General features: G+C 36.4%; 1 protein-coding gene across 4 annotated transcripts in view; it reads right to left on the bottom strand.

The window, feature by feature from the left end:
• Positions 1-289: 289 nt before the first annotated feature.
• Positions 290-25,233, bottom strand: part of LOC100869758 (uncharacterized) — a 98,768-nt gene continuing 73,824 nt past the window's right edge. For 3 of the 4 annotated variants that reach the window (XM_003696442.4, XM_086904467.1, XM_086904466.1), the window contains 14 exons: positions 15,861-16,219; positions 13,098-13,310; positions 11,204-11,332; positions 8,940-9,065; positions 8,386-8,778; positions 8,208-8,303; positions 7,187-7,654; positions 6,077-6,606; positions 5,774-5,969; positions 5,548-5,709; positions 5,236-5,472; positions 4,954-5,143; positions 4,191-4,871; positions 290-4,098 (listed from right to left, as the gene is read on the bottom strand). In XM_003696442.4, coding sequence (XP_003696490.2) covers positions 3,875-4,098; positions 4,191-4,871; positions 4,954-5,143; positions 5,236-5,472; positions 5,548-5,709; positions 5,774-5,969; positions 6,077-6,606; positions 7,187-7,654; positions 8,208-8,303; positions 8,386-8,778; positions 8,940-9,065; positions 11,204-11,332; positions 13,098-13,310; positions 15,861-16,169 — 3,954 coding nt within the window. In that variant the 5' untranslated portion in view covers positions 16,170-16,219 and the 3' untranslated portion in view covers positions 290-3,874. The remainder of the gene's footprint in view (positions 4,099-4,190; positions 4,872-4,953; positions 5,144-5,235; positions 5,473-5,547; positions 5,710-5,773; positions 5,970-6,076; positions 6,607-7,186; positions 7,655-8,207; positions 8,304-8,385; positions 8,779-8,939; positions 9,066-11,203; positions 11,333-13,097; positions 13,311-15,860; positions 16,220-25,233) is intronic. The other variant, XM_012490407.3, reaches the window with a different exon arrangement.

Genomic DNA, 25,233 nt, shown 5'->3' on the forward strand with positions numbered 1-25,233 from the left:
AAAAATAGCAAATAGACTTAAGAAAAAATTGAAAGTAGATTTTATTCTGGAAAAAATCGAATATAAAAAGACATTTATAATCTCGATTTAAATCAAAATAATGAATTCGAATTAAATAAGTAGAATTAAAAATGAGGAAGTAATATTTCTTGAAATTTTAGAATAATTCAATATTCCATAGAGAATCTTGAAACTATACTTTGCCATTAGCAAAGTATATCATTATGCACAAAATTATAATCAATTTTATTTCCTTAATATATGTATAATAAAGATAAATAAAGCCTGATATCCTAAAATGATTTTATTAACTCTTAACTTTACACATGTTTAATATGCAGTACTTGTCAGAAATATCTGTATATGCGTGTATCTGTGTATGTGTGTGTTAATCAACGTTCTTTTATTTATCATCGACGATTTCATTCGAAAAGATGACCGTTAACGAGATACGATATCTTTTCGATCGCAGAAATCGAAGGAAGGACATTTTTACCTGGCCCAGGCTCCTATCCGGAGTTCCGTTGAAGCGAATAACGAACAAAAATAATTTTTGATAAGTATTATTCTTATGTATATACCATTATGTATACAAGAAACTGCTTATACGCAATGTGATAATTTCTCCTTCCTTGTTTCTCTTCTTGAAGTGGAACTTTTTCATTTATTCATGTCCTTTAGGAATCGATCGAATTCTACAATCTTTGTTTTATTTCCTTGTAATTTTTTTCGTTTTTTCATTCTTGTTTCCCCATTGTCTGTACAAAATACTTTCGAATCACCCTTTATTTTTCGTAGGACAAAAAAGAAACCGAATTTCTTTAGTTTTCTACATGATAGTTGTTTTCTTATTTTCGTTTTCAGATCTAACCTCTTTTTTCTTTCTTTACATTTTTTCCTTCATTCTCCGTATTTTATAAATATCGTACATATTTATCATACATATTCGTCGTTTCTGTCACAGTAACACAATTGTAGCGCATGAAAATTACGCGTATGATATGATTAAAAGCATGATATGAGTTCTCTTGTTTATCGCAGGTCACAGATCGGAGATTCAGAAAGTTGTCTTTAAATGGTACTTCGCGATCGATTATACATATCGATATATTTTCTTCCACGATTCGAGCTTCTTTTATTTTCTTTTCATTGTATATTTTTTTTTCTCTTTTGTAAAAAAAGATTTCAATCTATTTTTTTTTCTTTTTTTTTTTTTTTTTAAGATAGCTCGAGCGTGGATTGTCTCGTCGATCCGTGACATTTCAATTTTCTTGAACAGCTGATACGCTAAAACATGATACAAAAATAGAAAATACTCCCGAGGTTTTTAATTCATGCGATATATCGCAACGAGTTTATAATATCTTGTTCGTTTCATCAGAACGCAACTTCATGGAGTAAAATACCTATATCTGTTCGATTATATTCTGCGATAAACAAGACGCGATGAAAATGAATTCAAGAGATAGTCGCGTGTTAATATACTTACATCTTCTACATTATAAAGATGTGAATTAATGGTATTATATATTATATTGTAATTTAGCTTGCATACGAAACATCCGTTTATCACTCTACATACACAATTATCATCATCATTCATACCAAGTTTTAATAGGAGTGACCCCAAATTTGTAGATTTATTAACTACCTATTCATTTTACGAAAGAGTGAATGAACGGAGCCTTCAAATTCGAGGTACGCGAAAGATATCATATTTTTTTTCTTTTTCTTTTCTATTTCCTTTCTTTTTCATCTTTTTTTTCGATTTCTCGCATTATTTCCTTCTTCTTTTAAAAAATATCAGGAAATTATCGAGGTATTGAAGAAACGGCAATGCGTACATACCCGTATCCCACGAAAAAAATTACAATTCATATTTTTTCTATTTTTTTTTTTTTTTTTCATTTATTCATTTATTGAAATTAGTCAGAATTCTTCTTTGCAACAGAGTAGTTTGTTAGATTATAAAATTATTCTTATAAAAAACGCGTATGTACGGAAGGGTGTACGGGTGTTTACGCCTGTTTATATATGTTAAAAAGTAGGTCTTATTACTTTGTCCTCCTCTCCTTTTGTTTCTTATTTAATCCCATTTTTCTTTTTTGTTTTAATTAATTAGTATTTTTTTTTTTTTGACTTGTTAACTATATAAAATCTAAATTAAAATTAAGTTTTCAACAGATTTAGAATTGTTAAAAGATAAAATTTTTTTTTAAGCTATAAAAAATAAAAACAAAGAACTTTAAATAATAGTCACAAATTGTTATAGTTAAAAAAAAGAAACAATTTCTTGTCAGATTGTGCGTAAAACGAGTAGAAAGCCCGTTGTACATTGCGAATAAAAAATAAAATAAAATAAAATAACATAAAAAAATAAAAAGAGCAAGACAATGTAAATGCTATATTATATGAGGTGGATCTGGCAGTGTTTTCAAACATTGATCTAAGTAACTGCAGCAGACTGTCTATCAAACGACAAATAGGTAATATACATATTTATATATATATATATATATAATATATTTGTATATATTATCATTAATTTTTCTTTTATTCTGCGTGGCCTACAGCGCCAATGGAAGCATTTTGCTGTCACTCTGCAATGGCATATCGCGCAAACAGATACACACGATTAAGTTACGTTTTTTTTTTTTTTTTTTCTTTAAAAAAATCTTCACATTTTTCTAAGTTAATCGTTTAAGTCTGACAATCGATTGTCGGATGGATCAGTTCAATAAAATTGTAGAATATTTGAAACTGTTATTCGTTTCCTTTTCAATATTCCTTCCTTTTATAAAATGGACAGTATAAAAAAAAATCTTGAATAACTAGCAATAAAACTATCTCATCCGACGACGAATTATCGTATTTCTTTTTTTTTTTTTTATCTGGCAGCGTTATGCATTATAGGTACGTTGTAAGATTCGTTAAGTCGATAGTCTTTGATACTTGGAGACCGCATCTTTTTCTTTTCTTTTTTTTTTTTTTTTTTTAAACAGTAAATTGTGTTAAGTCATAGAACCATCATATGTGTTTTCTTCATTCACAGCAGGATACCCTTATTGCTTAAAAAATGGCACTGATATTACTGAAATATTTAACGAGTATCGTTGCTGCATATACACATCGGTTCTTTTTCCTATCCTCATATTATCAAGTAAAATACATTTCGCCCTAAACGACTTGGCTGATTCTAAGTTTCATAAACCTAAAACCTAAAATATCCGCTTACCCGGTCAGAGTAGTGAATCATTCTCTCTCTCCCTCTCTCTCTCTCTCTCTTTCTACAGTTTGAATTCGTTACGAAAGGCAACGCGTGATTTGTAATCCCATACACTCCCTAGAAAAAGTTTCCCGTGAAATTACAAGACGGTCAATGATGACAACAGTACATTTGTTAAAATAAAAATAAAAAGAGGAAGAAAAAGAAAACAAACTTATGGACGATTTTCCTTTTGTTTCTCTCCTTTTTCTTCCTTTAAATACCGCGGATAAATAGCGACAAACGAGTACATATATATATATATAGATTATATATATATATATATAGATTATATAATAAAGTAAATAAAATGGGCGTGACTTTTGGTGTGAATTCTCACGAACAGATTTTTCATCTTGTCTTGTATCATAATACCGATATATTATATTATATATTGATATTGAATGCCGGGACGAACGAAAGTATTTTTTTTTTCTTTTTTTTTCTTTTTTACTTAAGATTGTTGTATACGTTCAGAGATCCGCAGTTGTCGATTTTACCGGCAAACTGAGATTTCTTCTGATAGTTGGTTTGGTTTTGCGCGTGAATTGGGGAGTCTCCGAGCATCGCTAACATATATTTGCGCGTAGGCGAGTGAACCGTATTTTGTTAGGGAGGTACGTATGGAGGTGGTTTCCTGTACGTAGGAGTAGGTTTAGGACGATTCTGACGGTTAGTATCGCGATTTGTAGCGAATGGTGGAGGTGGTTGATATGGTTCCTCGGAATTCTCCTTTGGCAACATTGGTACATCTGCACCGTCTTCAGCTTTTTGATATTCAGGGGGTGGTAACGGTGGTTTCTCTTCTTTTAAAATGACAGGAGACTTGTTACCTATAATACATGAAAATATGATAAAAAAAATATGATTGATAAAAAAAATGACATATTCTATCTTAATAGATGAAAATTTATAAAATATATACCAGGATCTGGTTTTTCATCCAATTCATCTTGGAAAATAACCGGTATTCCCTTGCTACGGAAACTTTGTCTTTCGTCATCTTGTTCGCTGACACTCATTTTCCCACTACGCCTTCGTCTATAAAATACGCATGCAATGATACCTGCTAAGATGAGCATTATGGCGATTATTATAGCTGGCAGGACGAATGTGATAAGATAATCATCGTGGAATGCCCCAACTGAAGTGGAATCGTCCACTGGTGGAACATGATTGTCACGCGAATGAACGTCTGTTAATTCACCAAGACAAATGCCCATAGGAATCACAGTGATTTGTTTAACAGGGAATTTTAAGCCCATGATCTCAAGGACTTCATCTGTGACGGATCGACGATCATTATCACTCTTAACAAGTACTGAACGTAATCTGCTAACTTCTTCGTGCGCGCAATACGAGGTAGGCAAAGTTCTATTGTGCCACGTGATTACTGTGCTACCATTTGATATGCTATGCAATGAAATTGCATTAGTATCTTTATCTTGGTACAAATCTCGTAACTTTTCAATAAAATTACGCTTTTGAAGAGCAGAATGTGCAAATGATTCATATGGGATATCCAATGTCATGGAAAATTCTACTGTGTGTTGCATGAAAGGAGCAGAATGAACCACAACCACTAGGCCGTCGGTGGCGCTCGCGCCTATAACAAGTAGAATAAAATGTTATAAAAAATGTTCATTTGTCATATAGGAAGATAAAGATAGTCAATTCTGATACATCACCTTCTTTGTCAGTAACTACTAATTGATATTCTTTACGTCCAACATCACTACGCATTGGTACTCCATAAAATTCTTGATTTTTACTATCAAATTGCAACCACTCGTGTGGCGGAATAGGTTTGCGTTCAATAGTTAGCAGAGACATTTTCATGTTTCTTGCGGAACCATCTTCTGCATCGTAAAAAGTATCCTAGAATAAAAATTTATATGAAAAATCATTTATATCGAAGTGTATATTATATAATGCATTTTTTTTTTTAATAATAATGAAATATGACACACCTCTGGTACTTTAAATACAAGTAATTGACCAACAGTGGCATTGACAAGATCCACCTGATTTCTTGGTAGTGGCGGGAAATTTGATTTAGGCTCCTGCGTGGAAACTTTTGGCACTTCTGGACGGGTCATATCTTCGCATTGTCCAATGCCTTGATAAACTACTCGTTTCACTCTGATTTCAGGGAGAAGAACATTTCTCAGCAAAGAACTAGGATCACCATTTCTATCAATCAGAACCTAATTCACAGACATGGAATTAAATTTTTTATATTATCTAAAAAAAAACAATAGTAAAATAATAAGTATATTTACATGTAATAAATCGTTGATATAATCTTTAGGACAATCGCTGCTTCTAGGCAAACTATCGTTGGTCCAAGTGAAAATCGCTTGATCGCGATCGATATCGACTGATCTAACAGTAATATGTCTGGTATCGCTATCATCATACAATTCGGCTATGCTTCGAATTACCTATAAACCAGTAAGAATTGAATATAATATAATATAAACTATATTATAGCAGATCATATTATACCTTTAGCTCCCAGTCTACGTCTGTAGGAAATTCAGTTCGTTTATCGATCCTTAAATATATACTAAATTCATGATTTACAGTACGACTAAGCTTGTGCTGCTGTACGTGGATATCAAGTCGATCTGTCACATTTAATCCCTCGCTATCGGCAGCTACCAATTCATAGGTCCAAGTAGAAATATCGTTCTCCAGTGGCCTATGTAATAACAACTAATTATAAATTGCGAATTTTATTGCAACGAAATTATCATTGTTGATGATAATTCATTCACCAATGACGAAATATTATTTCTTGATGCTTACAATCCATAAACTTCTTGCGTTTTTTGATTAAATTGCAACCAGTGGGTGGGTTTTAACGGTGCCCCTTGTAGATATAAACTTAGTTTCAAATTCCTGGTATCTCCATCTTCCATATCACTGAACGTGTTGGCAGGTATGACATAGCTCAACGGTTTTCCAGCTGTGACAGGTATTTTCTTCAATCTTCTATCTTGTCTAGGTGCAAAGTTGTGAACTTCATACTCGGTTTCCGTGATAACTCTAGCTGGTTCAGTAGCAGCGCTGGTCGGTGCTGGAGTGGTAGTGGTCGTGGTGGTGGTTGTACTGGCAGTGGTTGGAGCCATAGTGGTAGTGGTAGTGGTGGTAGTGGTTGTTGTGGTGGTAGTTGGCGTTGTTCTCATCTGTGTCGTTATTATAGGTGTTGTAGTCGTAGTGTTATAGAATGTAACGAACGCTGTAGTTGTGGTTGTGGTTGTAGTGTTCGCAGGTACTGTGACAGGTAACAGAGTACTGGGTTGTTTCGTCGAGGTCACAGACGACTGTTCTGTCGGCTGAAGGCAGAAAGAAAATATTTTAATATTGAAAAATAAAAAAAAAAAAAATTAATTATTTGTAAAGTTTCGATGCATCGTGATTCAAAAAATTGATAAGATAATTTGATCAGAAAATATTTGATCATGAAATATTCAGAAAATGGTACGAGAGAGAATCGTGCAAATTATCACTTTAAACATAATTTCCAAATATGAAAGAGAGACAGAAATATTTGTTTGAAATAATTTTTCAAGAATAATATTCCTTTTCTGTGGTATTCATTACAGCTTCTATGAATTATTGTTGATACGTCCTACTTTAAAATGATTCTCATGTACATGACGCTATATTAAATTACACTTCTAAGTTTAACTTTCTCATTAGTATCTACGTAGTTCCATAACGACAATGAGCAAAGGCATCATTCACACGATTCTCAACGCGTATCATTTAAAAAAAGAGGAAGATGGCTTAGGTTTGGGGTATGATACAACGACCTATCGTTTGGCGTACTAAAGCGACAGACTAACGTAAATCGATTCTATGCGTAGCATAAACTATCGTGAACAAACGAAGCTTGAAGCATTGAAGCATTACCTCTTCCGTAGTGACATTAATGGTACCACTGGTCACATCCGTTTCCGTCCTTTCGACAACAACAGTGGTAGGGATGGTTCCAGTAGTGGTAGTGGTGGTAGTGGTGCTAGAATGGGGTACAATTACCGAAGGGGGGATGGTGGTGAGTTCTGGTATAGTGACAGATGAGACATTTAAAGATTCAGTCTCGGTGTATCTGGTATTCTTCGTTGTCTCTTCGATCGTTATCTCTGATTTCTCCGGTGGCTCGGTCGATGGAACAATGATAGTCGGCATAATGGTTGCTGTTGTTGTATCTGCTATTGTTGTACTCGTTGTTGTGCTAGTAGTAGTACTAGTGGCCGTTGACGAGGGTGGTTGTTGAGTTGTTGTTGTTGTTGTTGTTGTTGTCGAAGTAGTTGAGGTAGTCGTCGTGGTGGTGGTTGTTGGAGTTGTTGATGGTGGTGATGTAAGTTCAGTGGTTGTTGTCTGCGAAATCGTTAGTATATGCGATGTACGGCACGAAAAACTTTGTTAGTTACATTATGAAGGGAGCGAAGAAGATGTAAATACAAAAAGTATAAAAGAGAGAAAAAAAAAAATATATATGTATACATATATATACATATATATATATAAAGTATATGCTCTTCTTTCTCTTTCTCTCTCTCATTCTCTCTCTCTCTCAGGCTTTCGTTTCTGGTTTCAACAGAGATACTTCGCATTACAGCGCTTTCTATACATCGATCGATACCGCCTAAACGGCATAGAAAATGGCATAAGTCGGCATTGAACACGCAGTACCCACAGCTATACTAAGATATTTTAAGCGCAACGATTCCCTTAAGCGATTGGCATGGCGAATGAAGGACAGAGACATAAGAATTTTCAACGAAAGCCAGTTATATAGCGATATTCTTTTTGCTAATTTTTTTTTTTTTTTTTTTTTTTTTCCAATATATCTTTTCTTCATTTAGAAAAGAGAGAATCGGTGACGATTCGTCATCACACGACTCGATTAGTTTCGATCTTTTATACTTACAGTCGACATGGCGTCTGTAGTAGTTCTGTTCAATACACTCTCTATTATGTCTGGATGAGTCTCGGGTATTATAAGATCATCGTTGTCATCTTCGGTCTAAGGTATATAAATAAAACTTTGTTAAAAATCTATGGAACCAAGTAATTTCGATTATTCGTTCGGTACTCTTAAACCTTACGTTCCAATCGATAGGTTCCTCCCCATGGTGATGCCTGTGAGGATGTTCCGGAGCAAGATTTTCCCTAGGATTAGTTTCGGGCATGAACGTTGGCTGTACTTGAGAGTCATCCCCATCCTCGCCGTCCTCTCCATCCTCGCCATCCTCACCATCCTCGCCATCTTCACCATCGTATTCAATATCGTAATCGTCGTAACTGTCGTAATCCGGATTACTATAGTGTCCAGAACCGCTCTCTCTTCTGCTTCTCAGCAACAGGCTCGATTCCGTTTTAACGCGCCATAACAGGACCGGAAGTTGCATTACTTCCGCCAGAGTGCCATCCTTCGCTTGTTCTCGCAGATGTTTCACCAAATCTGTCTGGTGTCTCCATAAATGGCCGTCACAACCGACCTGTGTGTCAATTCAAATAAAATGGTTATTTTAAATTGTTAATTAAAGTCTCTTAAAGAAAAAAAGGAAAGATACCGAGGCGTGATTAAGACTAAAAATGTTTAAAAATTGTTGAACAATAAAAGAAGATGATTGACAAAAATTAATTACAAAAATCTTACCTGCCATTGGACTGCCGTGAGATGTTTCTCTTTCCGATGCTTCACGTTCCCGGGCCCGCTAAGGATCACCGTCGAATCGGCGTTGAAATTCTCTTTGGCGTTTTGCGGATGCATCGAAAATGCGCTCTGAAATTCGAATCCAATGTGAATTGAACGAATTGGCGTATGAATAAAGGAATTTCCGCGAACAGTAAACAAGAAATTGCAAGCAATTTAATGGAAATGCTTATTCATAGTTCTTGACTTCGAATAAAAATAGATTGTTAATCGTCGAGGCTCGTTCTTTGAGGGGGGGAAAAAAAAAAAAAAAAAAATTCCGTGATGCGATTAAATCAATGGGAAAAAATTCAATTCAATGGAATCGAATTGATTATTCCGACGAAATGGATTCCATGCAATGAATTCGATTACGTCTCTTCTTTATTAATATATTTGAACAGATAAAACTTGAAACTTGAGGAAATTTAACAAATTTTTTTCAATTCTCCCGTATCAAATCTAAAAATCCTGATATAAAAACTATCAATCAAAGAAGTACGAAATTTAAAAGTTAACTTTCCGCAACTTCCTCGAAAAAAATTCCTTCCATCTCCGCCTCTTTTACTTCATCTAACTTCAATTTTTCAACGAGAGAAATCTTACAAAAAAAAAAAAAAAAAAGGAGAGAACTGAGAAGTTCATTCATCCAGGCGATACTGGACGAAATAAAAGAAAAGAAATCGGACAATGTCGCTTCAGAAATATCCTACGAATAATAGTACAATCACGGAAGAGATAAGGAAGAAAAATTCTGTGGCACGAAGGAGGAAGATCTGGCTTTCCTACGTACGTGTCTTATGTATATAAAGAGTATATAAAGAGTAACGCGTTCTTTTCCTCCCCGTCACGATTAAATTAATTAAGTATTACACAGCTACGGCGCGGAAAGAAAGAACGAAGGCGGGAAAGTTCAAAAGGCGTCCAATTTATGCTCGACGAAACTTCCTTCTCTCTTTCTCTCTCTCTTTCTCTCGACGTGGATATACTTTAAAAATTTACTTGAACATTTATTATGTCGGGACCGCGATGCATCTTCTATTCCACAACGGTGGAACAGCTTTGTAAAATTTTTTAAAACTCGTATGAAGAAAAACTCGTATTCGCACGATGAATTTTCATTAAATATTCTTCTCGTCGAGGCGGTGAAATTGGGACAACCTCCTCCGCAAAGATTTCTCATATTTCTCCCCTTTCGAACTTAAACTTTTTCTCAGTTTCGGTTTGTTAATGAACAAAGTGAGAAAATCGTGACTCGAGCATCTCGTTTCGGGATCGTGGAAATATTTCAGGATTTTTCTTCGTTTTTCGAGGATGTTTGTTCTTTTTGAAAAAGAAAAAGAGAGGGAATTAAATGAATTTTTAAATCTAATTGGAAAATTTTGGATTTTTTTGTGAAAAAAAAAAAAAAAATCTTGAAGTAATTCTGAATTTATAAAAGTTTAGAATATTTAAAATCTGGAACAATTTTAGGATTTTAGAAAGCTTGGAAAAAGATTTGAGGTAAACAAAATGATTCTAAGGCTTTATAAAATTTATAGTTGATTTCATTTGCATTAGATTTCGATTATGTTCAATAATAATGATGATGATAAAAAAAAAGTATAATATGCACATATTGTATATCACGTATCGTATGCTTCGATACCATAAAGTCAGCAATATCATTTGATTCAATGGAATCCAATTGACGCGAGCGAAAAAATAACTTGAAATACTATCGACGAATGCTTTCAACTTTAGAACTTCGTACAAAGAATTCCATTTGTCGAAATGTAAAGTAATAAAAAATTTTTTTCCTAAATACCGAACTCACAGCAATAGAATTCTATACGAGAAAATTATCATTGTATCGTATCGGCGAGCATCATTTTTTACACCATCATCCCTTTAACAATCTTTCACCTTCTAAAATATCTTCCATATGACTCGAAAAAATATTATACAACTATTCGTGATAAATCTTCTCTATTCTTCCAGTACATCTCACACGTTTTTCTTTTCTCAAAAAAAAAAAAAAAAGAAAAAAAGAAACAAATTACTCCAAAGCTTGTGTCATTTACATCATCCTATATCTCATCATCGATTCTCATTATATATTCATCGCGACACAAAAGCGAAGCATATACCGACAAAAATCTTTACTAAATTTAGAAAGATTAAAAATAACAGTTTACATTTTAAATCACTCCTCAGCTCATCGAGCATGCAACAATAGTACCACGTACCACGTGAAGTCCCAGAAATCCTGCGAGGTTCTCGATGGTGTTGACTCGCGTGACCGGCGTGAGGTTGTCGAACTTTGCGTCCAACAGTATCGTCAGCAACGTCTGTTCCTCCCCTTCGTTGCAGTGTGTCTAAAATCAGAAGCGTCCTATTTCAGTTGGCTGGCTCGGGCCGAAACGAACGGTGTCAGTGTGCGAAACACGAGGAATTAAGGCCGACCGAGAAGGATCCGAACAATACCATTCGTGGTGATGCGCAATACGGTCGGCTATCAATTGGCATCAATCAGCATCGTCTACCAGCCTAATTTCTGGCGGAGAGATTTAACCGATGTGTTATACGCCGATGCAATCGTGCCACGCGGCAATCTTTCCACGATGCACGCGAGTCGAATAAATTTTTCTTCTTCTTCTTCTTCTTCTTCTTCTTCCTTTTTTCTTTTTTTCCTTCGATCTTATCACCTTTTGTTGTCGAAAGCTGTACGTATCCGAAAAAATTGTATCTTTCCATTTTCAAATTATAAATTGTAATACTTTCCTCTCGTTTCAGACAATTTCGAAAGTTTGAGAGAAAAATATGACAAGTTATCGTTTCTTCCTACGATAAGTTTAAAATACGGACTTTTTTTTCTTTCTTAAACACATTTCGAATTTTCGAAGCGCATAGAAAACGCGATTAAAAATAATACTGGGGAATTGCTGACGTTGATTTGGATAAGAAAAAAAATTCCCACTTTGCAATCGTTTCACAGTCTTTGAAAAAAAGTACGAGATTTCGTAGGCAAAAAAAAAAAAAAAACGACGAATCAAATTGCCCGAGTTGACGTAACACGAATCGAGTGCGAAGAATATAATCGAATTTCTCCCTGTTTAATCGATCGAGCGGCGTTTCAAAAATGGCGTTGACCGATTCAGAGGTTAGGTTCCGCTCGTGGCGGAAGGATAAACGCGATAATTCGTCCGACGAGCGATTTAACGAGCGCGGGATTCGGGCCAATTAATTATCGAGCTGGCGAAAATCGGGCGGATCCGATTAAAACGATCAACGTGTCGCGCAAAAGTCAATCCCCTCCGGTATATGCCATGTTGCCCCCGATCGGCGAAACCGATTAACGTGCTAATTGATTTACCGCTTCATTAACAGCTTCGGCTGGATCCATCGAGTTCGGCCGAGTTCACAAACCGATCGGTCATCGATTCAATGATCCCAATTATTCGCAAACACGTGCGAATTTTTTCACGCGCGAATCGATGGATTCGCGATTTTGAAACGGAAAGAAAACCTTTTTTCTTACTCGAAAGAGAAGAATGCTGGACTGAGTGAAGAAAAATTCGCGTGGGTGTATTTTGACACTAAACCTACCACGCGTAGTCAAATGACCGTTTTTGAAATTTCGTTTAGAATTTCTTGTTTGACAAAGTTACTGTATCGCCATATGACTTATTGACTTTTTCTAGATAATGTAGATACAACCCAATTTTTCAATATTCACAACTTTCTGTGTTATTGTTTACTTTACGAATCCAATTAGCTAAAATCTCTTTCTATTATTAAGATACAAATGTTTTTTTTGCAGCGGTATACATGAAATGTCGGTAGGTTTATTGTTAATATACATATTCCAGATACCGTGCCACCATTTCTCTTTTGCTACAATAAGAAAATACAAAAATTGAACTTCCTGTTAAAGAGAAAGATAAATCATATAGATAGATCCAAATAGAATCAATCATCGGTAGACCTTGCCAACAGGTTGCAAGTTCTCACGATTAATTCTCTAACAACGGCAGGAATTGTACCTGTTGTAGGAGTTCAGGAGTTAGTTGAATCGTTGCCAATCGAGCGCCTATCACGATAAACCTGGCAAAGGTGCAAGAGAAGATTTAGGATACTCACCTTTCCGTCCCTGTGCTTCAATTCCTCGTGCTTCTCGGGGACCACTTGCACGACGAACAGGTCCTTCGTGGTGGCGGCGTCGTCCTTTGGCACCACTTTCACGCTCAGCCGACGGCTGCCAACGTCCTTCTTCGTCGGGACGCCCATCAGGGTCGACGCAGCGTCGTCCCAGTACAACCATCGCAGTAGCTTGTTCCCGCTCGAGTCGAACAACTGGTTTTCAAACATAGAGCAGATCGAACTGGATGAACGATGAACTTTTCGATAGAATTGAATTTAATCTTTACAGATAATTGGAGATAATTTCGATGGGGTGTGTATCTTTTGAAAAGAGATGAATTGTCAACTTTTTCTTTTACTTAGAAAATTAGATCAATAAAATTATGTAACTCAATTCGAATTAAGTAAATCTAATTTGACTTAGATTCAGTTGTTTCTTTCTTATCGAACATGAATTTAATTCTACTTACAGAATTTATAATATTCGGTTGTTCTAAATCTATCTTTTTTTTTTTTAACTCGAATACAATTTTTCTTTATTTCTGCTTCGATTAACAGACACGAAAACGGAGAAATAGAAGATTTACCTCTGTCTAAATCTCTGTTAAAAACAATCTCTACATTACTCTTGGAAATACCAGCGTGTAAAACAAATACGATTACGTAACGTATTTGCACGAATCGTCGAAACGATTGCTCAAAATTGCTGGCACAAGAACAAATACAGTTCACGAGTATTAAAAATAAGAAAAATTGTAGAAAAAAAAAAAAAAAAGAAGAAGAAGAAAAATATTCTCGAATTCTTTCCACTCTGAACACGAGAACGAGACGTTTTCTCAACGCTGGATATTTATCCATCGTTGCAATTTTAACCCTGTGAAATTTCATCGTTGCTTCTCCAAACAACATTGGGAACAAAAACAAGGCGATCTTTCATCTCAGACGCAATTTTTATATCCGTCGAGATGCCATTTTTCCTTCGAAACGCGCTGCTCCTTCTTTTTTATCGCGGAAAATAAAATTGCGGCTATTGACGATCCACTAAACGAGAAAAGGATAACCGCTGTGGTGCCGATTACATTCGGATTATCGAACTTTTATTGAGCATCGTCGTTTCTTTTTTTTTTTTTTTTTTTTTTTTGATAGCGACCAATATCGAACACGTGTGGATATCGATTGAAAATAAATTCCAAATCTGTCGTCACATTCGTATCGAGTTTAGCACGAAAAATTTCGTCCCTATTACCACTCGACGACCATTGTTGTTACGCTAAATTTCCGGACTTCGTCGAGAATTCCGGAATGTAATTTTATTCAATTCCATCCAAATACATACCATTTCAAATTTATTATATTCCATATATTTATAGTAGGTTTTTTTCTCGAAACGTTTCCCCTTCAGAACAGATGGAAATTTTCTTCTTCTCCGGTGTTATATTTCGTTATATTTTCGTGCGCCATCAACTCTATTGCCCTTCGTCGTTCTTTTGACGTCTGAATTTTTTTACTACCACCACTTTCTCTTCCTTTGATACTTCCTTTACGCTGCGCTCTTTTTCATGTCCTTAGGACGTTTTATTCCAAGTAAAATATCTCTTTCTCTCTGAGGATCTTTCTTGCGTTATTTATCATTATTGAAATTCTCTTTCTTTCTTTCTTTCTTTGTGATATTATATTCCTTTTTATTACATTTTATTGAATGTATTCGAGAGGATTAGCGAATGTACTTTGACCTCGCTCCATTTATCGAAGAAAATAAAAATATCAATTTACAATCTTTCTTTATCTTCCGTCACACCAACAGGATGCAAAATGCAAATTCTGATCTTCTTCTAACTCAAACTATTAAATATATACAATCTCGTTTTACTGCAGTTTTAATGAAATTTTAACTACATATACTTGTAACGAAAAAATTAGATATCTAAACAAATTATTAAGGAGACACAAGACAACAATGTACGAAATCTACGATCAAAGTTTGCAACTAAATTGGTAACCCAAGTTCTCGCACTTGTACCTTGTAAGCGAATTTTCTATCGCCAAATTGAATCAGGAATATAGATTCGTTCGCCGATGTTGGCATGATCGAGAAAAGGAAATACACAAGGATCAGGCGTATTGGCGTTAGTCCAGAAACATAACTTCGAAATCGTTCGACACGTTCGACCAATATTCAATTACCTCGAACACATTTTTATCTCGTAATTGTAAAACAAGTGTTCGAGTATACCTTCGAATGGAATTTAGAATAATCTGACCATATGATCCGCTTTTAGAATCTGATTTATATTATGCAATATCGATCCAACTATTACAAGTTTTCACTTATTCGTTCAGCAAATATTTATCGACCGAGAGATAACAGAAAATTTCCACATTAAATCCCATTTCCATTTAAATCACACTCCCGACAAGAGGAGTTTATTACTCCAACCTGCGTTTCTCAGAACATAAACTCTTCTCTTTCGCCCACGTTTCGCTTCTCACTCGCGAAAAACAATCCATAGCTACCGGCTGACGAAAGCCAAGCATTAACCACCCACAAACTGTTGCGACGAGGATGATGTCACCGTTTGATATCCCCGTTTAATAATGCACTCCTTGTTAAAATGGGTCACGTTGTTCCAACTACGTTTTTAACAACAAACCCAAACCTTCCAAACTCCTCGACAACGAATCAACCATTCCTCGAAATAAAACCAATCCCTCGATGCAAAGAGAGATAAATGTGTCGTCCAAAGACTCGACGATGACACTCACCTCGTAGTAATCTTCGGGCCCGGTGAACGCTTCCTTGTGGACGCGAAGCTTAAGCACGTGGCCAACCGGCACCACGACGTGGGGCACGTTGTTCACCTTGTCGAATTGATGCCTCTTAACCTCGTGGGGATACTTCTGCTCGAGCCAGTTGGCCTTGTGCTCGTCGTACCGGCGACTGATCACCGTTGCTGCGGTGCTGGTCCCCTCTTCGCCGACGTCGTCGAACACCAGATCGTCCTCCTGCAGGGTGAGGCACAGCACCGCGGGCGCAACGAGCAGCAAACACGCGAGGACGTAAGGATTCTTCATCTTGCGGGGGAGTTATCCTCGGTCGCTGTTATCATATCATGCTGAACTGCCTGCAACAATAAGTTATTCATTTCATTTCTTTCTTTTCTTTTCTTTTTTTTATGGGATAGAAGATTTGAAAATGCGTATTTCGAGGCCAAATTGGGATATTTTATAAGCAGAATTTATTTAAAATAGATTCTAAGATTTGTTGCTGCAACGTTTTGTTATCATATCATGCTGAACTGCCTGCAACAATAAGTTATTCATTTCATTTCTTTCTTTTCTTTTTTTTTTTATGGGATAGAAGATTTGAAAATGCGTATTTCGAGGCCAAATTGGGATATTTTATAAGCAGAATTTATTTAAAATAGATTCTAAGATTTGTTGCTGCAAGGTTTTGTTATCATATCATGCTGAACTGCCTGCAACAATGGGTTATTCATTTCATTTCTTTCTTTTCTTTTCTTTTTTTTATGGGATAGAAGATTTGAAAATGCGTATTTCGAGGCCAAATTGGGGAGAGGGATATTTTATAAGCAGAATTTATTTAAAATAGATTCTAAGATTTGTTGCTGCAACGTTTTGTTATCATATCATGCTGAACTGCCTGCAATGGGTTATTCATTTCATTTTTTTCTTTTTTTTTTTTTTTTTATGGGATAGAAGATTTGAAAATGCGTATTTGGAGGCCAAATTGGGGAGAGGGATATTTTATAAGCAGAATTTATTTAAAATTGCGTAATTTTAGAACTGGAGGTTTTAAGATTTGTTACATGGTTGCTGCAAGGTTTTGGTGAGTCACCCGATGATGTAAGATTAATTCATCGTGGATGCGTTTCTCGGATCTTCTTTGTTTCCTTTTCCTCCGACACATTTTGTATATTTATCCATATTCGTAATTATAACATTTACAAATTTTTCTCTCTCCCTTTTCGAAAGAAATAATCAAAGCTGGCGGATAACGTATATAAATCTTGGAAGAGCAACAAATAAGATTGTCAAAGATGAAAAATTCTACACGATTATATCTTACCGTTACATTAACGTAACCACTGTTTACACTCTGTTTCTATCTTATTGATTCGCGAACACGAACTGCAAATATATAAATGCGAATGAAAGCATCACGGATAATAACCAGGACGTTTGAATGAACCACCTTTATCACGACAATGTAAAAATAGCGATGATAACACAGTGCTGCCCTCGTTATGATTCGCATAGGAGAACTATGCGATAGTACCGATACCATTCCATGTTTGATTGATCGTTAAATATTGTCACGTGTTGTTAGATCACGGCAGAAAACGGACTCGTGTTCATCACGCGACCACGACTTTTATCGGAAGCGATCCGTCACATATTCGCTAATCGTTCAACAAAAATTCATATCGCGTAATCGACACTGAATCTCTATTAGAATATTTCTACCAGCCGTTGCTACATAAAGGTTGAAAAGTAAAAAGGTAAATAAAAATTATTAAAGACATTACGATATTACGATTTTTTTGTTTCAACCTCAGAAGAAGAAGAAGAAGAAGAAGAGGAAAACGTAAATTTTAAACAGAATTTTCGATCGAAGAGTGTTTGATCGAGATAGAAGGGCGGAATAGAAGGATCGATACAGGCTGCCGCGTTTCTCAGCTCATTTTCTCTTTTCCATTGATCCAGTTTTCCGTAAGCCCATTTCCATGGGTATTTAAACGAAACGAACAATGGGAACGTTTTGGTGAGCGAATGCGTCCAAGGGCCAATGATAGCCAATAAAGCCTTCCATCGCATTTTTATTTCCTCCCTTGGTTGCCTTCCTGCTTGGTCGTGCCATTAATTGGCGGAACCAGACAATGAGAACTTCAACGGTTAAGCCGACGCTACTCGAAATGCTTTTCATGAGGAGGGGGAGGAGAAATACATTGCCGGGATATTCGGCTACCGATCTTTTTCCTCGATGACGCGGAGAAAAGCTTTTGTTTCTTGTGGAAGTTGAGTGGTGATCGATTGTTGATCGACGTCGCCTTGAATTCGTTCGGTATAGTTGGATTCGTCGATGGATTTTTATCCATTATCTCCACTTTATCGTCGATGAACGTTTAATTTTAACATTTCTTTCTCTCATATTCTATCTTAACAATCTTTTTTTAACACGACAAAAAATTGTCCTGCAATTTTGTGATTTTTCATTAAAAATTAGCAAAGAAAGTGTCTATTTCTTTTTTTTTTTTACTTTCAAAATATAAAGAATGTTTTGTTGTGTAATGAATTTTCATAAAAATATATCGACGCGGATGATTCATCGATTGTAAAAATAGAATTGACTCACGTATCGTATAAAATATATATATATTTCAAATCGTTAACCAAATGCAATCCTTGCGACTGTTTAATACGAATACGTGGCATTCTACCACAATGACACTGTGACTCACTTCGCCTGATTCGCCTTTAACCTCCCTCCCCACCCATGATAACGCGATTCACGGTAATTTCTAACAATACGGTATTGTAAAATAGCCATGACCCCCCTGCCTCTCTGGATAAAGTTATCATTGTCGTTTCGATATTTATGAAACGAAGAAAAATCGAAATCGACGACCCACAACGAATTTAACGAGCGGATAAATCAAATCAACCGGTTACAAATTATAAATTGTTATCGAGTCAATTAGGATTGACAAATTGTCGCGATCCGATTTCGAAATTTCTCTTCTTTTTACGTGTGCACTCCCCTCCTCTTCTGAGTTTTCGTTATTGATTCCAAATGATTTAAATTAATAATCTCCTTTGAGGAAAAGTTTAGTAGGTGAGAAAAATTTTAATGCAACTTTACGAAGCATACGCATTTCCAAATTTCAAAAGTCGGCTTTCCAATGCCATATCCAAATTTCATGGAACGCGATACTTTCAAATTTTCGTGTAACTTTCTAACGCAACTTTTTTTTTTTTTTTTTTTTTGAATTTCCATATCTATCCAAATTTTCCAACAACTTTTTAATACCACTTTTTCTGCGAATATTCAAATTTCATGAAACGCATATCACTTCCAAATTTTTTATCCAATCCTTTCCAATACGACTTTTCCTTTGAAGTTATCCAATTTTTCTTGCCCAGTGCAATTTCCTAATAAACATTTTTTTTCTTTTTACAATATATAGTATCTCCAAATTTTCTGTAAATATAACTTTCTTCCAATTTTTTCAAAACATAGTAGAGATTCAATTTATAAATTTCCAAGGTTCGAACTGTATTAATTTCGTTTCTTAAATTCTTTAGAACTTGGTATCGAGCAGATTTATTTTCTTTTTACAATATATAGTATCTCCAAATTTTCTGTAAATATAACTTTCTTCCAATTTTCACGAAACACAGTAGAGATTCAATTTATAAATTTCCAAGGTTCGAACTGTATTAATTTCGTTTCTTAAATTCTTTAGAACTTGGTATCGAGCAGATTTATTTTCTTTTTACAATATATAGTATCTCCAAATTTTCTATAAATATAACTTTCTTCCAATTTTCACGAAACACAGCAGAGATTCAATTTATAAATTTATAAATTTCCAGGATTCGAACGCCACTGTATTAATTTCGTTTCTTAAATTCTTTAGAACTTGCCATCGAATTGTACATCTACTATCCAATACAGGCGAAAATGGCGCACATTACGCACGAGCATAAATTATAACACGTGTTTACCAAGAGCGCTAGAATCCCAAATGGTAGGTCGGTTAAGCGGCGTTATAAATCGAGTTGCGCGTTAATCGAAAGGAGGGCGATGCAATTTACTCGGCCGGTTCCAGGGAACGCTGAAGACGGCCAACGGTACGCAGAAGGTTGTTTCGTAGGTGTGGACAATCATCGAGTTTGCATTTGCATACCAATCGCTGGAGGCACTTTTATCGCGTTATATCCACCTCCTATATTCCTCCTATGAAACGAGGAAGGTGCACGAATCGAAAACGAACGTACGAACGCAACAAGCAGTGGGAAAAAATTGATGCTCCGATGATTTTCGATCGCGATAATTCTATTACGATTCAATTCTTTTGCCCGCGAGTTTGGAATACGAATTCCAAGTTGAATTCGCGGCGAGGAAGAGAAGATATATATGATTAGCCGTGGGATTGAATGCGTTTTCAGAGAGTATTTGCGTAGAGCTTGTGTGGATTCAAGTGGAGGAGGAGGAGGAGGAGGAGGAGACTTGAAAATGGAAGAGAGAGCGTGCAGATGTTTGGATACGTTTTATGAAAGATGCACGCGATTTCAGAATCTTGATAGACGATTCTTACGAACGGACGAAACTGTTGTGTTAATGTTTGAAAAAGGATTTCAAATCAATTTTTGTAATTTTTTAAACAATTATAGAATTCGAAGAAAATACTTTTCAATTTTATCTACAAAGTAAAGCGACGTTCGAAATAAAAATTTGCAAAAATTCTTCAACTTTGCCTACAGATAACTCGATACGACTACACGATTTCTTTTACAATATAATACAAAGAATCATAATCGGTTAATATACAATTATCGAAGATTATCGAAGATGCGACGAATTTAAAAAAGTTTTCTATCTGGAGGAAAAATATTTTCGATTCTCGAGCGTTAAAAAGTGGAAGTAATAAAGAGACGATTGTTGTATCCGAGGAACACACAAGTATTGTCAGCGGAGCTGCTTATTTCAGAACGCGATTCACTTTGATTCACCGGCGAGAAGAACTGTGGTTCGAGTATGATGCCATTCAACACCCCTATTGTTCCACTCTCAAAGGTTGATGCGAGGATTGATCGAGCAACGCGGTCTCCTCAGCCAATGGGAAATGCGCCGCCACGACACAGGGAACCGGGGGCCAATTCCGATAATTAACACTTATCGAACCATTCTATCTTCCAATTCGAGAGATTAAACGTCGTACAAGTTTCGACGAATCAAAATCTAATAATTTCTTCGCTCGACAAGATTTTACGTTATATAAAAATCCCTCTCCTTGAGAGTCGAATCTCAACTCTCAATATCGTTCGCGCGATATTAAAATTCACACGGCTGTCCGAACACCAAAATATACGGTGCTATCAACTTTTTTCACATCAACCCTCATCCATCTTAATCCAAAATCAGACACGCGTCACGAGACCTATTCCAATATAAATTCAAGCTGGGGTGGGATGAACGATGAAAGATCGTGGATCGAGTCGCCTACTATCGTGTCAAGAACCTCGCCTGGCAAACGAGAGTTTATCGGGGCGTGTTCGCGCCAGGTGCACGCGTGTAAAATTGGTGCCGTGCAATTGTACATTCGGTCGGATATTCGTCGAAGAGCGGAAACGCGCCAAGGCTGCGAGACTCGGTCGATAAAGTCGACGCTCGAAGAATTCCTTACGACCGAAGAAACAACTCTCTAATTCTAAGTTTAGGTGTATCCGGTATTCGATACGCTGTGAACGCGTTATTATTCTCTCTCCAAGTATATCGAAGTGGTGTTTCGTTTCGTGTAAGGAAAAAGTTGGAGGAAATTTAACATTAGGAACGTCGTATATGTCGTATACACTGATAACACGATAAATGATAGATACATCTATCATTTTTAGCCTCGGTGACTCGGTCGGTATTAATTTTGTCAAAAGCGTTTGCATGTTTTTTTTTTTTTTTTTTCCTTTCTTTTTTCAGTAATTACGAAGATAAAAACAAGATATCTGAAAACGATTCGAACGAGCAAGATTATCTTTGAATATTAGATAGAGAGGTGAATAGAAGGGGAATATACCTAAACTTGTTAAATGAACCGATAATCACCAAGTATCTCTCTTCGAATCTTTCCTTCGAACACTGTACAACACTGGGCAGGAAAATTTTTCGAACGGGTCTAATCAACGAACGAAGGAAGGAGACTAACGATCTGCCAAACGATCGAACCGCTTTAATACTCGAGATAAAACTTGACTCAGCTCGAGCTGTTTTTCGGTTCGGTTCACAATGAGAATACCGAGATGTGACTAACCTGGGACTAAGTCTAAAGGTGTAAGGCGACAGCCTTCGACACGTCAACGTCACGCGTCTCTCGATGTTTGACTTGGTTCGCGGTGCTCAAAACGGTACTGCAATTATCGAGCACCAAATAAACGGGGGGGGAAAAAACATAATGGTTTCCCTTTCCTTCCTTCGGTTATCGAGAACTTCCGCCACAAACATTAATCCTCGACAAATCTTTCCGAAAGCAGCACACTCGCGATAAGAATGAGACACCCCGATGGGCTGGAATAATGAAACAGTGAATAATCGACGGATATCCCCGAGTCTAGCAATTTTTTCGCCCCGGACAGTCCAATAAATTGTTCCCCCGAGAGTCGAGGAATTTCCAACTCCTCTGTCCATTCTATTCGTGATATATTAACGCTTCTTCCCCTCCAGACTTTTAATATTTAAATCCGATCCGAGGGAATACAGAGGGAACAAATCCAAAATCCATCGTTTCAACTTGTTTTCTTTAAAATTTTCCATCCTGTAAATAAATTCGGCGGATCGTTAAACAAATTTCGAATCGTTGTGTAAACAAAATGGATCGAGGCAAGTTTGAAAATTATTAAACGACGAATAAAGGAGAAGGGGAGAAGCAGGAAGGAGAAGCAAGACGTCGTCGATTAATAATTAGCAGGAGAGGAGTTTTTTTTTTTTTTTTTACGGCGCGCATACGAATGCATTTCTCTCCGTATGCAAATCACCTGCCGCGTATTATGCCCGCATGCAAATGTCTCATTTGCATTGCAATTATCGAACGATATGTAGGGCACGCCGTCATAATAAAGACACGGAGGAGGAGATCACTTGGGGAAATTGCGTTTCCGCCGCCTCGAAATTACGGGCCGCCCCGCCACGCTCTGCGCTCCATCGAAATTTCCAATTAAATCGAATCTCTCTCTTACGGATCTCTTTTAACCATTCGAAATTAACTCGAAAACCAACTATGATGATTATCGGAATTTTTCGCGTGATTGCCGTCATGTTTAATCGATTGGATGGGATTCGATTAAGGAAACGGGATTATATCGAGTTGGCATGAAAAGTTTTCTAATTATTTGCTCGCGATACGATTATCGAAAACTTATCTCAACTGGATCTTTTTAATTTGCACGCGGTGATCACGGATTATAAGTATCTCTATATTTTTAAAAAAAAAGTATGCCTGTCTCTTGTTTCTAAAATTTTGATTGAAAAAAAAAAAAAGAAAGAAAGAAAGAAATCTGGAAAACACGTAAGCGTAAGATATGAAACGAGTTTCGTGATAAAAGGAAACGTGTATATTCCGTGTAAATAAATTGCACTCATGACGGATATAATTCATTTATTACCATTTGTTGTCATTAAAATCGCGAAAAAGTTTCAAAACCGACAACATTTTTAATTTGTAGATTCAGAAAGGTTTATCCAGATTAAATATCTCGTCTTATAAATATTTATGCGAATAATTTTCGACTACTGCTACTACTACCGCTGCTGCTAGCAACCCAATTTAAACTTATTTCGAGAGATTTATACGTGAGATGAAGCGCGAATTCGCGAGAATTAATCATCGTATTCGAGACAACATACCCGAATTTCAACCTACCATTAACTAGCCTACTCGGTTTCTTGCACAAATCTTGCTTGCTGCAACTCCATCCGAAACGCAATCAAACTTCGGTGACCGGTTGAAGACCCCGCCGGTTTGTTCAAGATCTCGAGTTCCATTAAAACCCTTCCAACGCGAGCCGTATTCGTCCTACTTCTCTCAAAAACCCAAGCAATTTTTCTCCCCCCTGAAATTCCGTTCTTCCTTTCAACATCCTTCCAACCAACCAACTTTTGTCCGCCATTAAGCTTCGCGGTACAACGCTACCGGAAACCGCGTATCCACTTTCGAAAAGCCGATCCTCGAATGTAGGTATCTCGACCGCCGATTAAATATTATAATATACGTCCATTCGAGAAATGGACACACGATTTCCTTCCACAGTTATTTATTACGCGTATTAATGTTATCGTTCGCAAAATGAAATCATTTAAATTTACCGTAATTAATAAAATGTCTAATGAAACACAGTATAACAATCGAAAGCTAGAATTGAATTTACCAACAATTACAATATTCCATATACAATATAAAATTTTGAATTAGAAAGAAAATTTGAATCGAAAGAAAATATTAGTATGCAGATCAACATTGTATTGCGACAAATTGAAGAAAGAAAGAGTGAATTCCAGCGATAATGAGAACCACTGCGACGTATAAACTTCCCTTCCCCCCAAAAAAGAGAGAGAGAGAAAGAAGCGTATCCTGGATTTCTCGAAAAATCTGGCCGCGCGTTTTGTCCCGGCCAAATATTTGCCAACTAAAATTTATCAAAATCTTGGTGGAGGCACGAGCAATGGCGCGTCGCATGCGAGATGATATCGATTCGAGGCGTGTGTGTTAGCGTACGAGACCGATTAAAAGAGGCAAAAAACGATTGCTGGATGGCGCGACGCGGCGCGTCGCGACGCACATCGCACAGCCCTCCGACCGTTCAATCGATATTAACGTGTCCTTCTCTCTCTCTCTCTCTCTGTCTGCTTGCATTATTAACCCTTTCGTTGCTATCTTTCGTGATTAACGACTAAACTTTCTCCTCTTCTTCTTCTCCGCTATGAGCTCTATCTATGATCGAAACGACACCAGTGAATTTCGTCGTTGTATTTTCCAATGTTGATTCCTTTTGTCGTTGAGAAGTTTTTGCGATTCGTTCGTGCGATTTTGACGAGAAGGCATATTTGGAGATTGAGAGTAAAATTGGTCCAAATTGAGGGAAAATTGGAAATTCAAGTATAATTAATTTCGACGTGCGCACCATGATGGCCCTTGCGCGATCAACGGGACTCCGACAATTTCCCCTATAAAAGAAAATATATATTGAATAACGAGCCACGAGTATTAAATTATTATCAAAACCTGTCGATAATCGAAATCGTCGGTATTTGTGCATTATATACAGCTGGTTTGGAAAATAAATTTGAAGAGAAATAATTTTGATCGTGGATAAATGAATTATTATAGCACGATAATTAAAAAAACAA

Source organism: Apis florea, unplaced genomic scaffold (assembly GCF_048593485.1).
Source record: "Apis florea isolate Af1SG1 unplaced genomic scaffold, ASM4859348v1 contig_2350_pilon, whole genome shotgun sequence".
Lineage (NCBI taxonomy): Eukaryota > Metazoa > Arthropoda > Insecta > Hymenoptera > Apidae > Apis > Apis florea.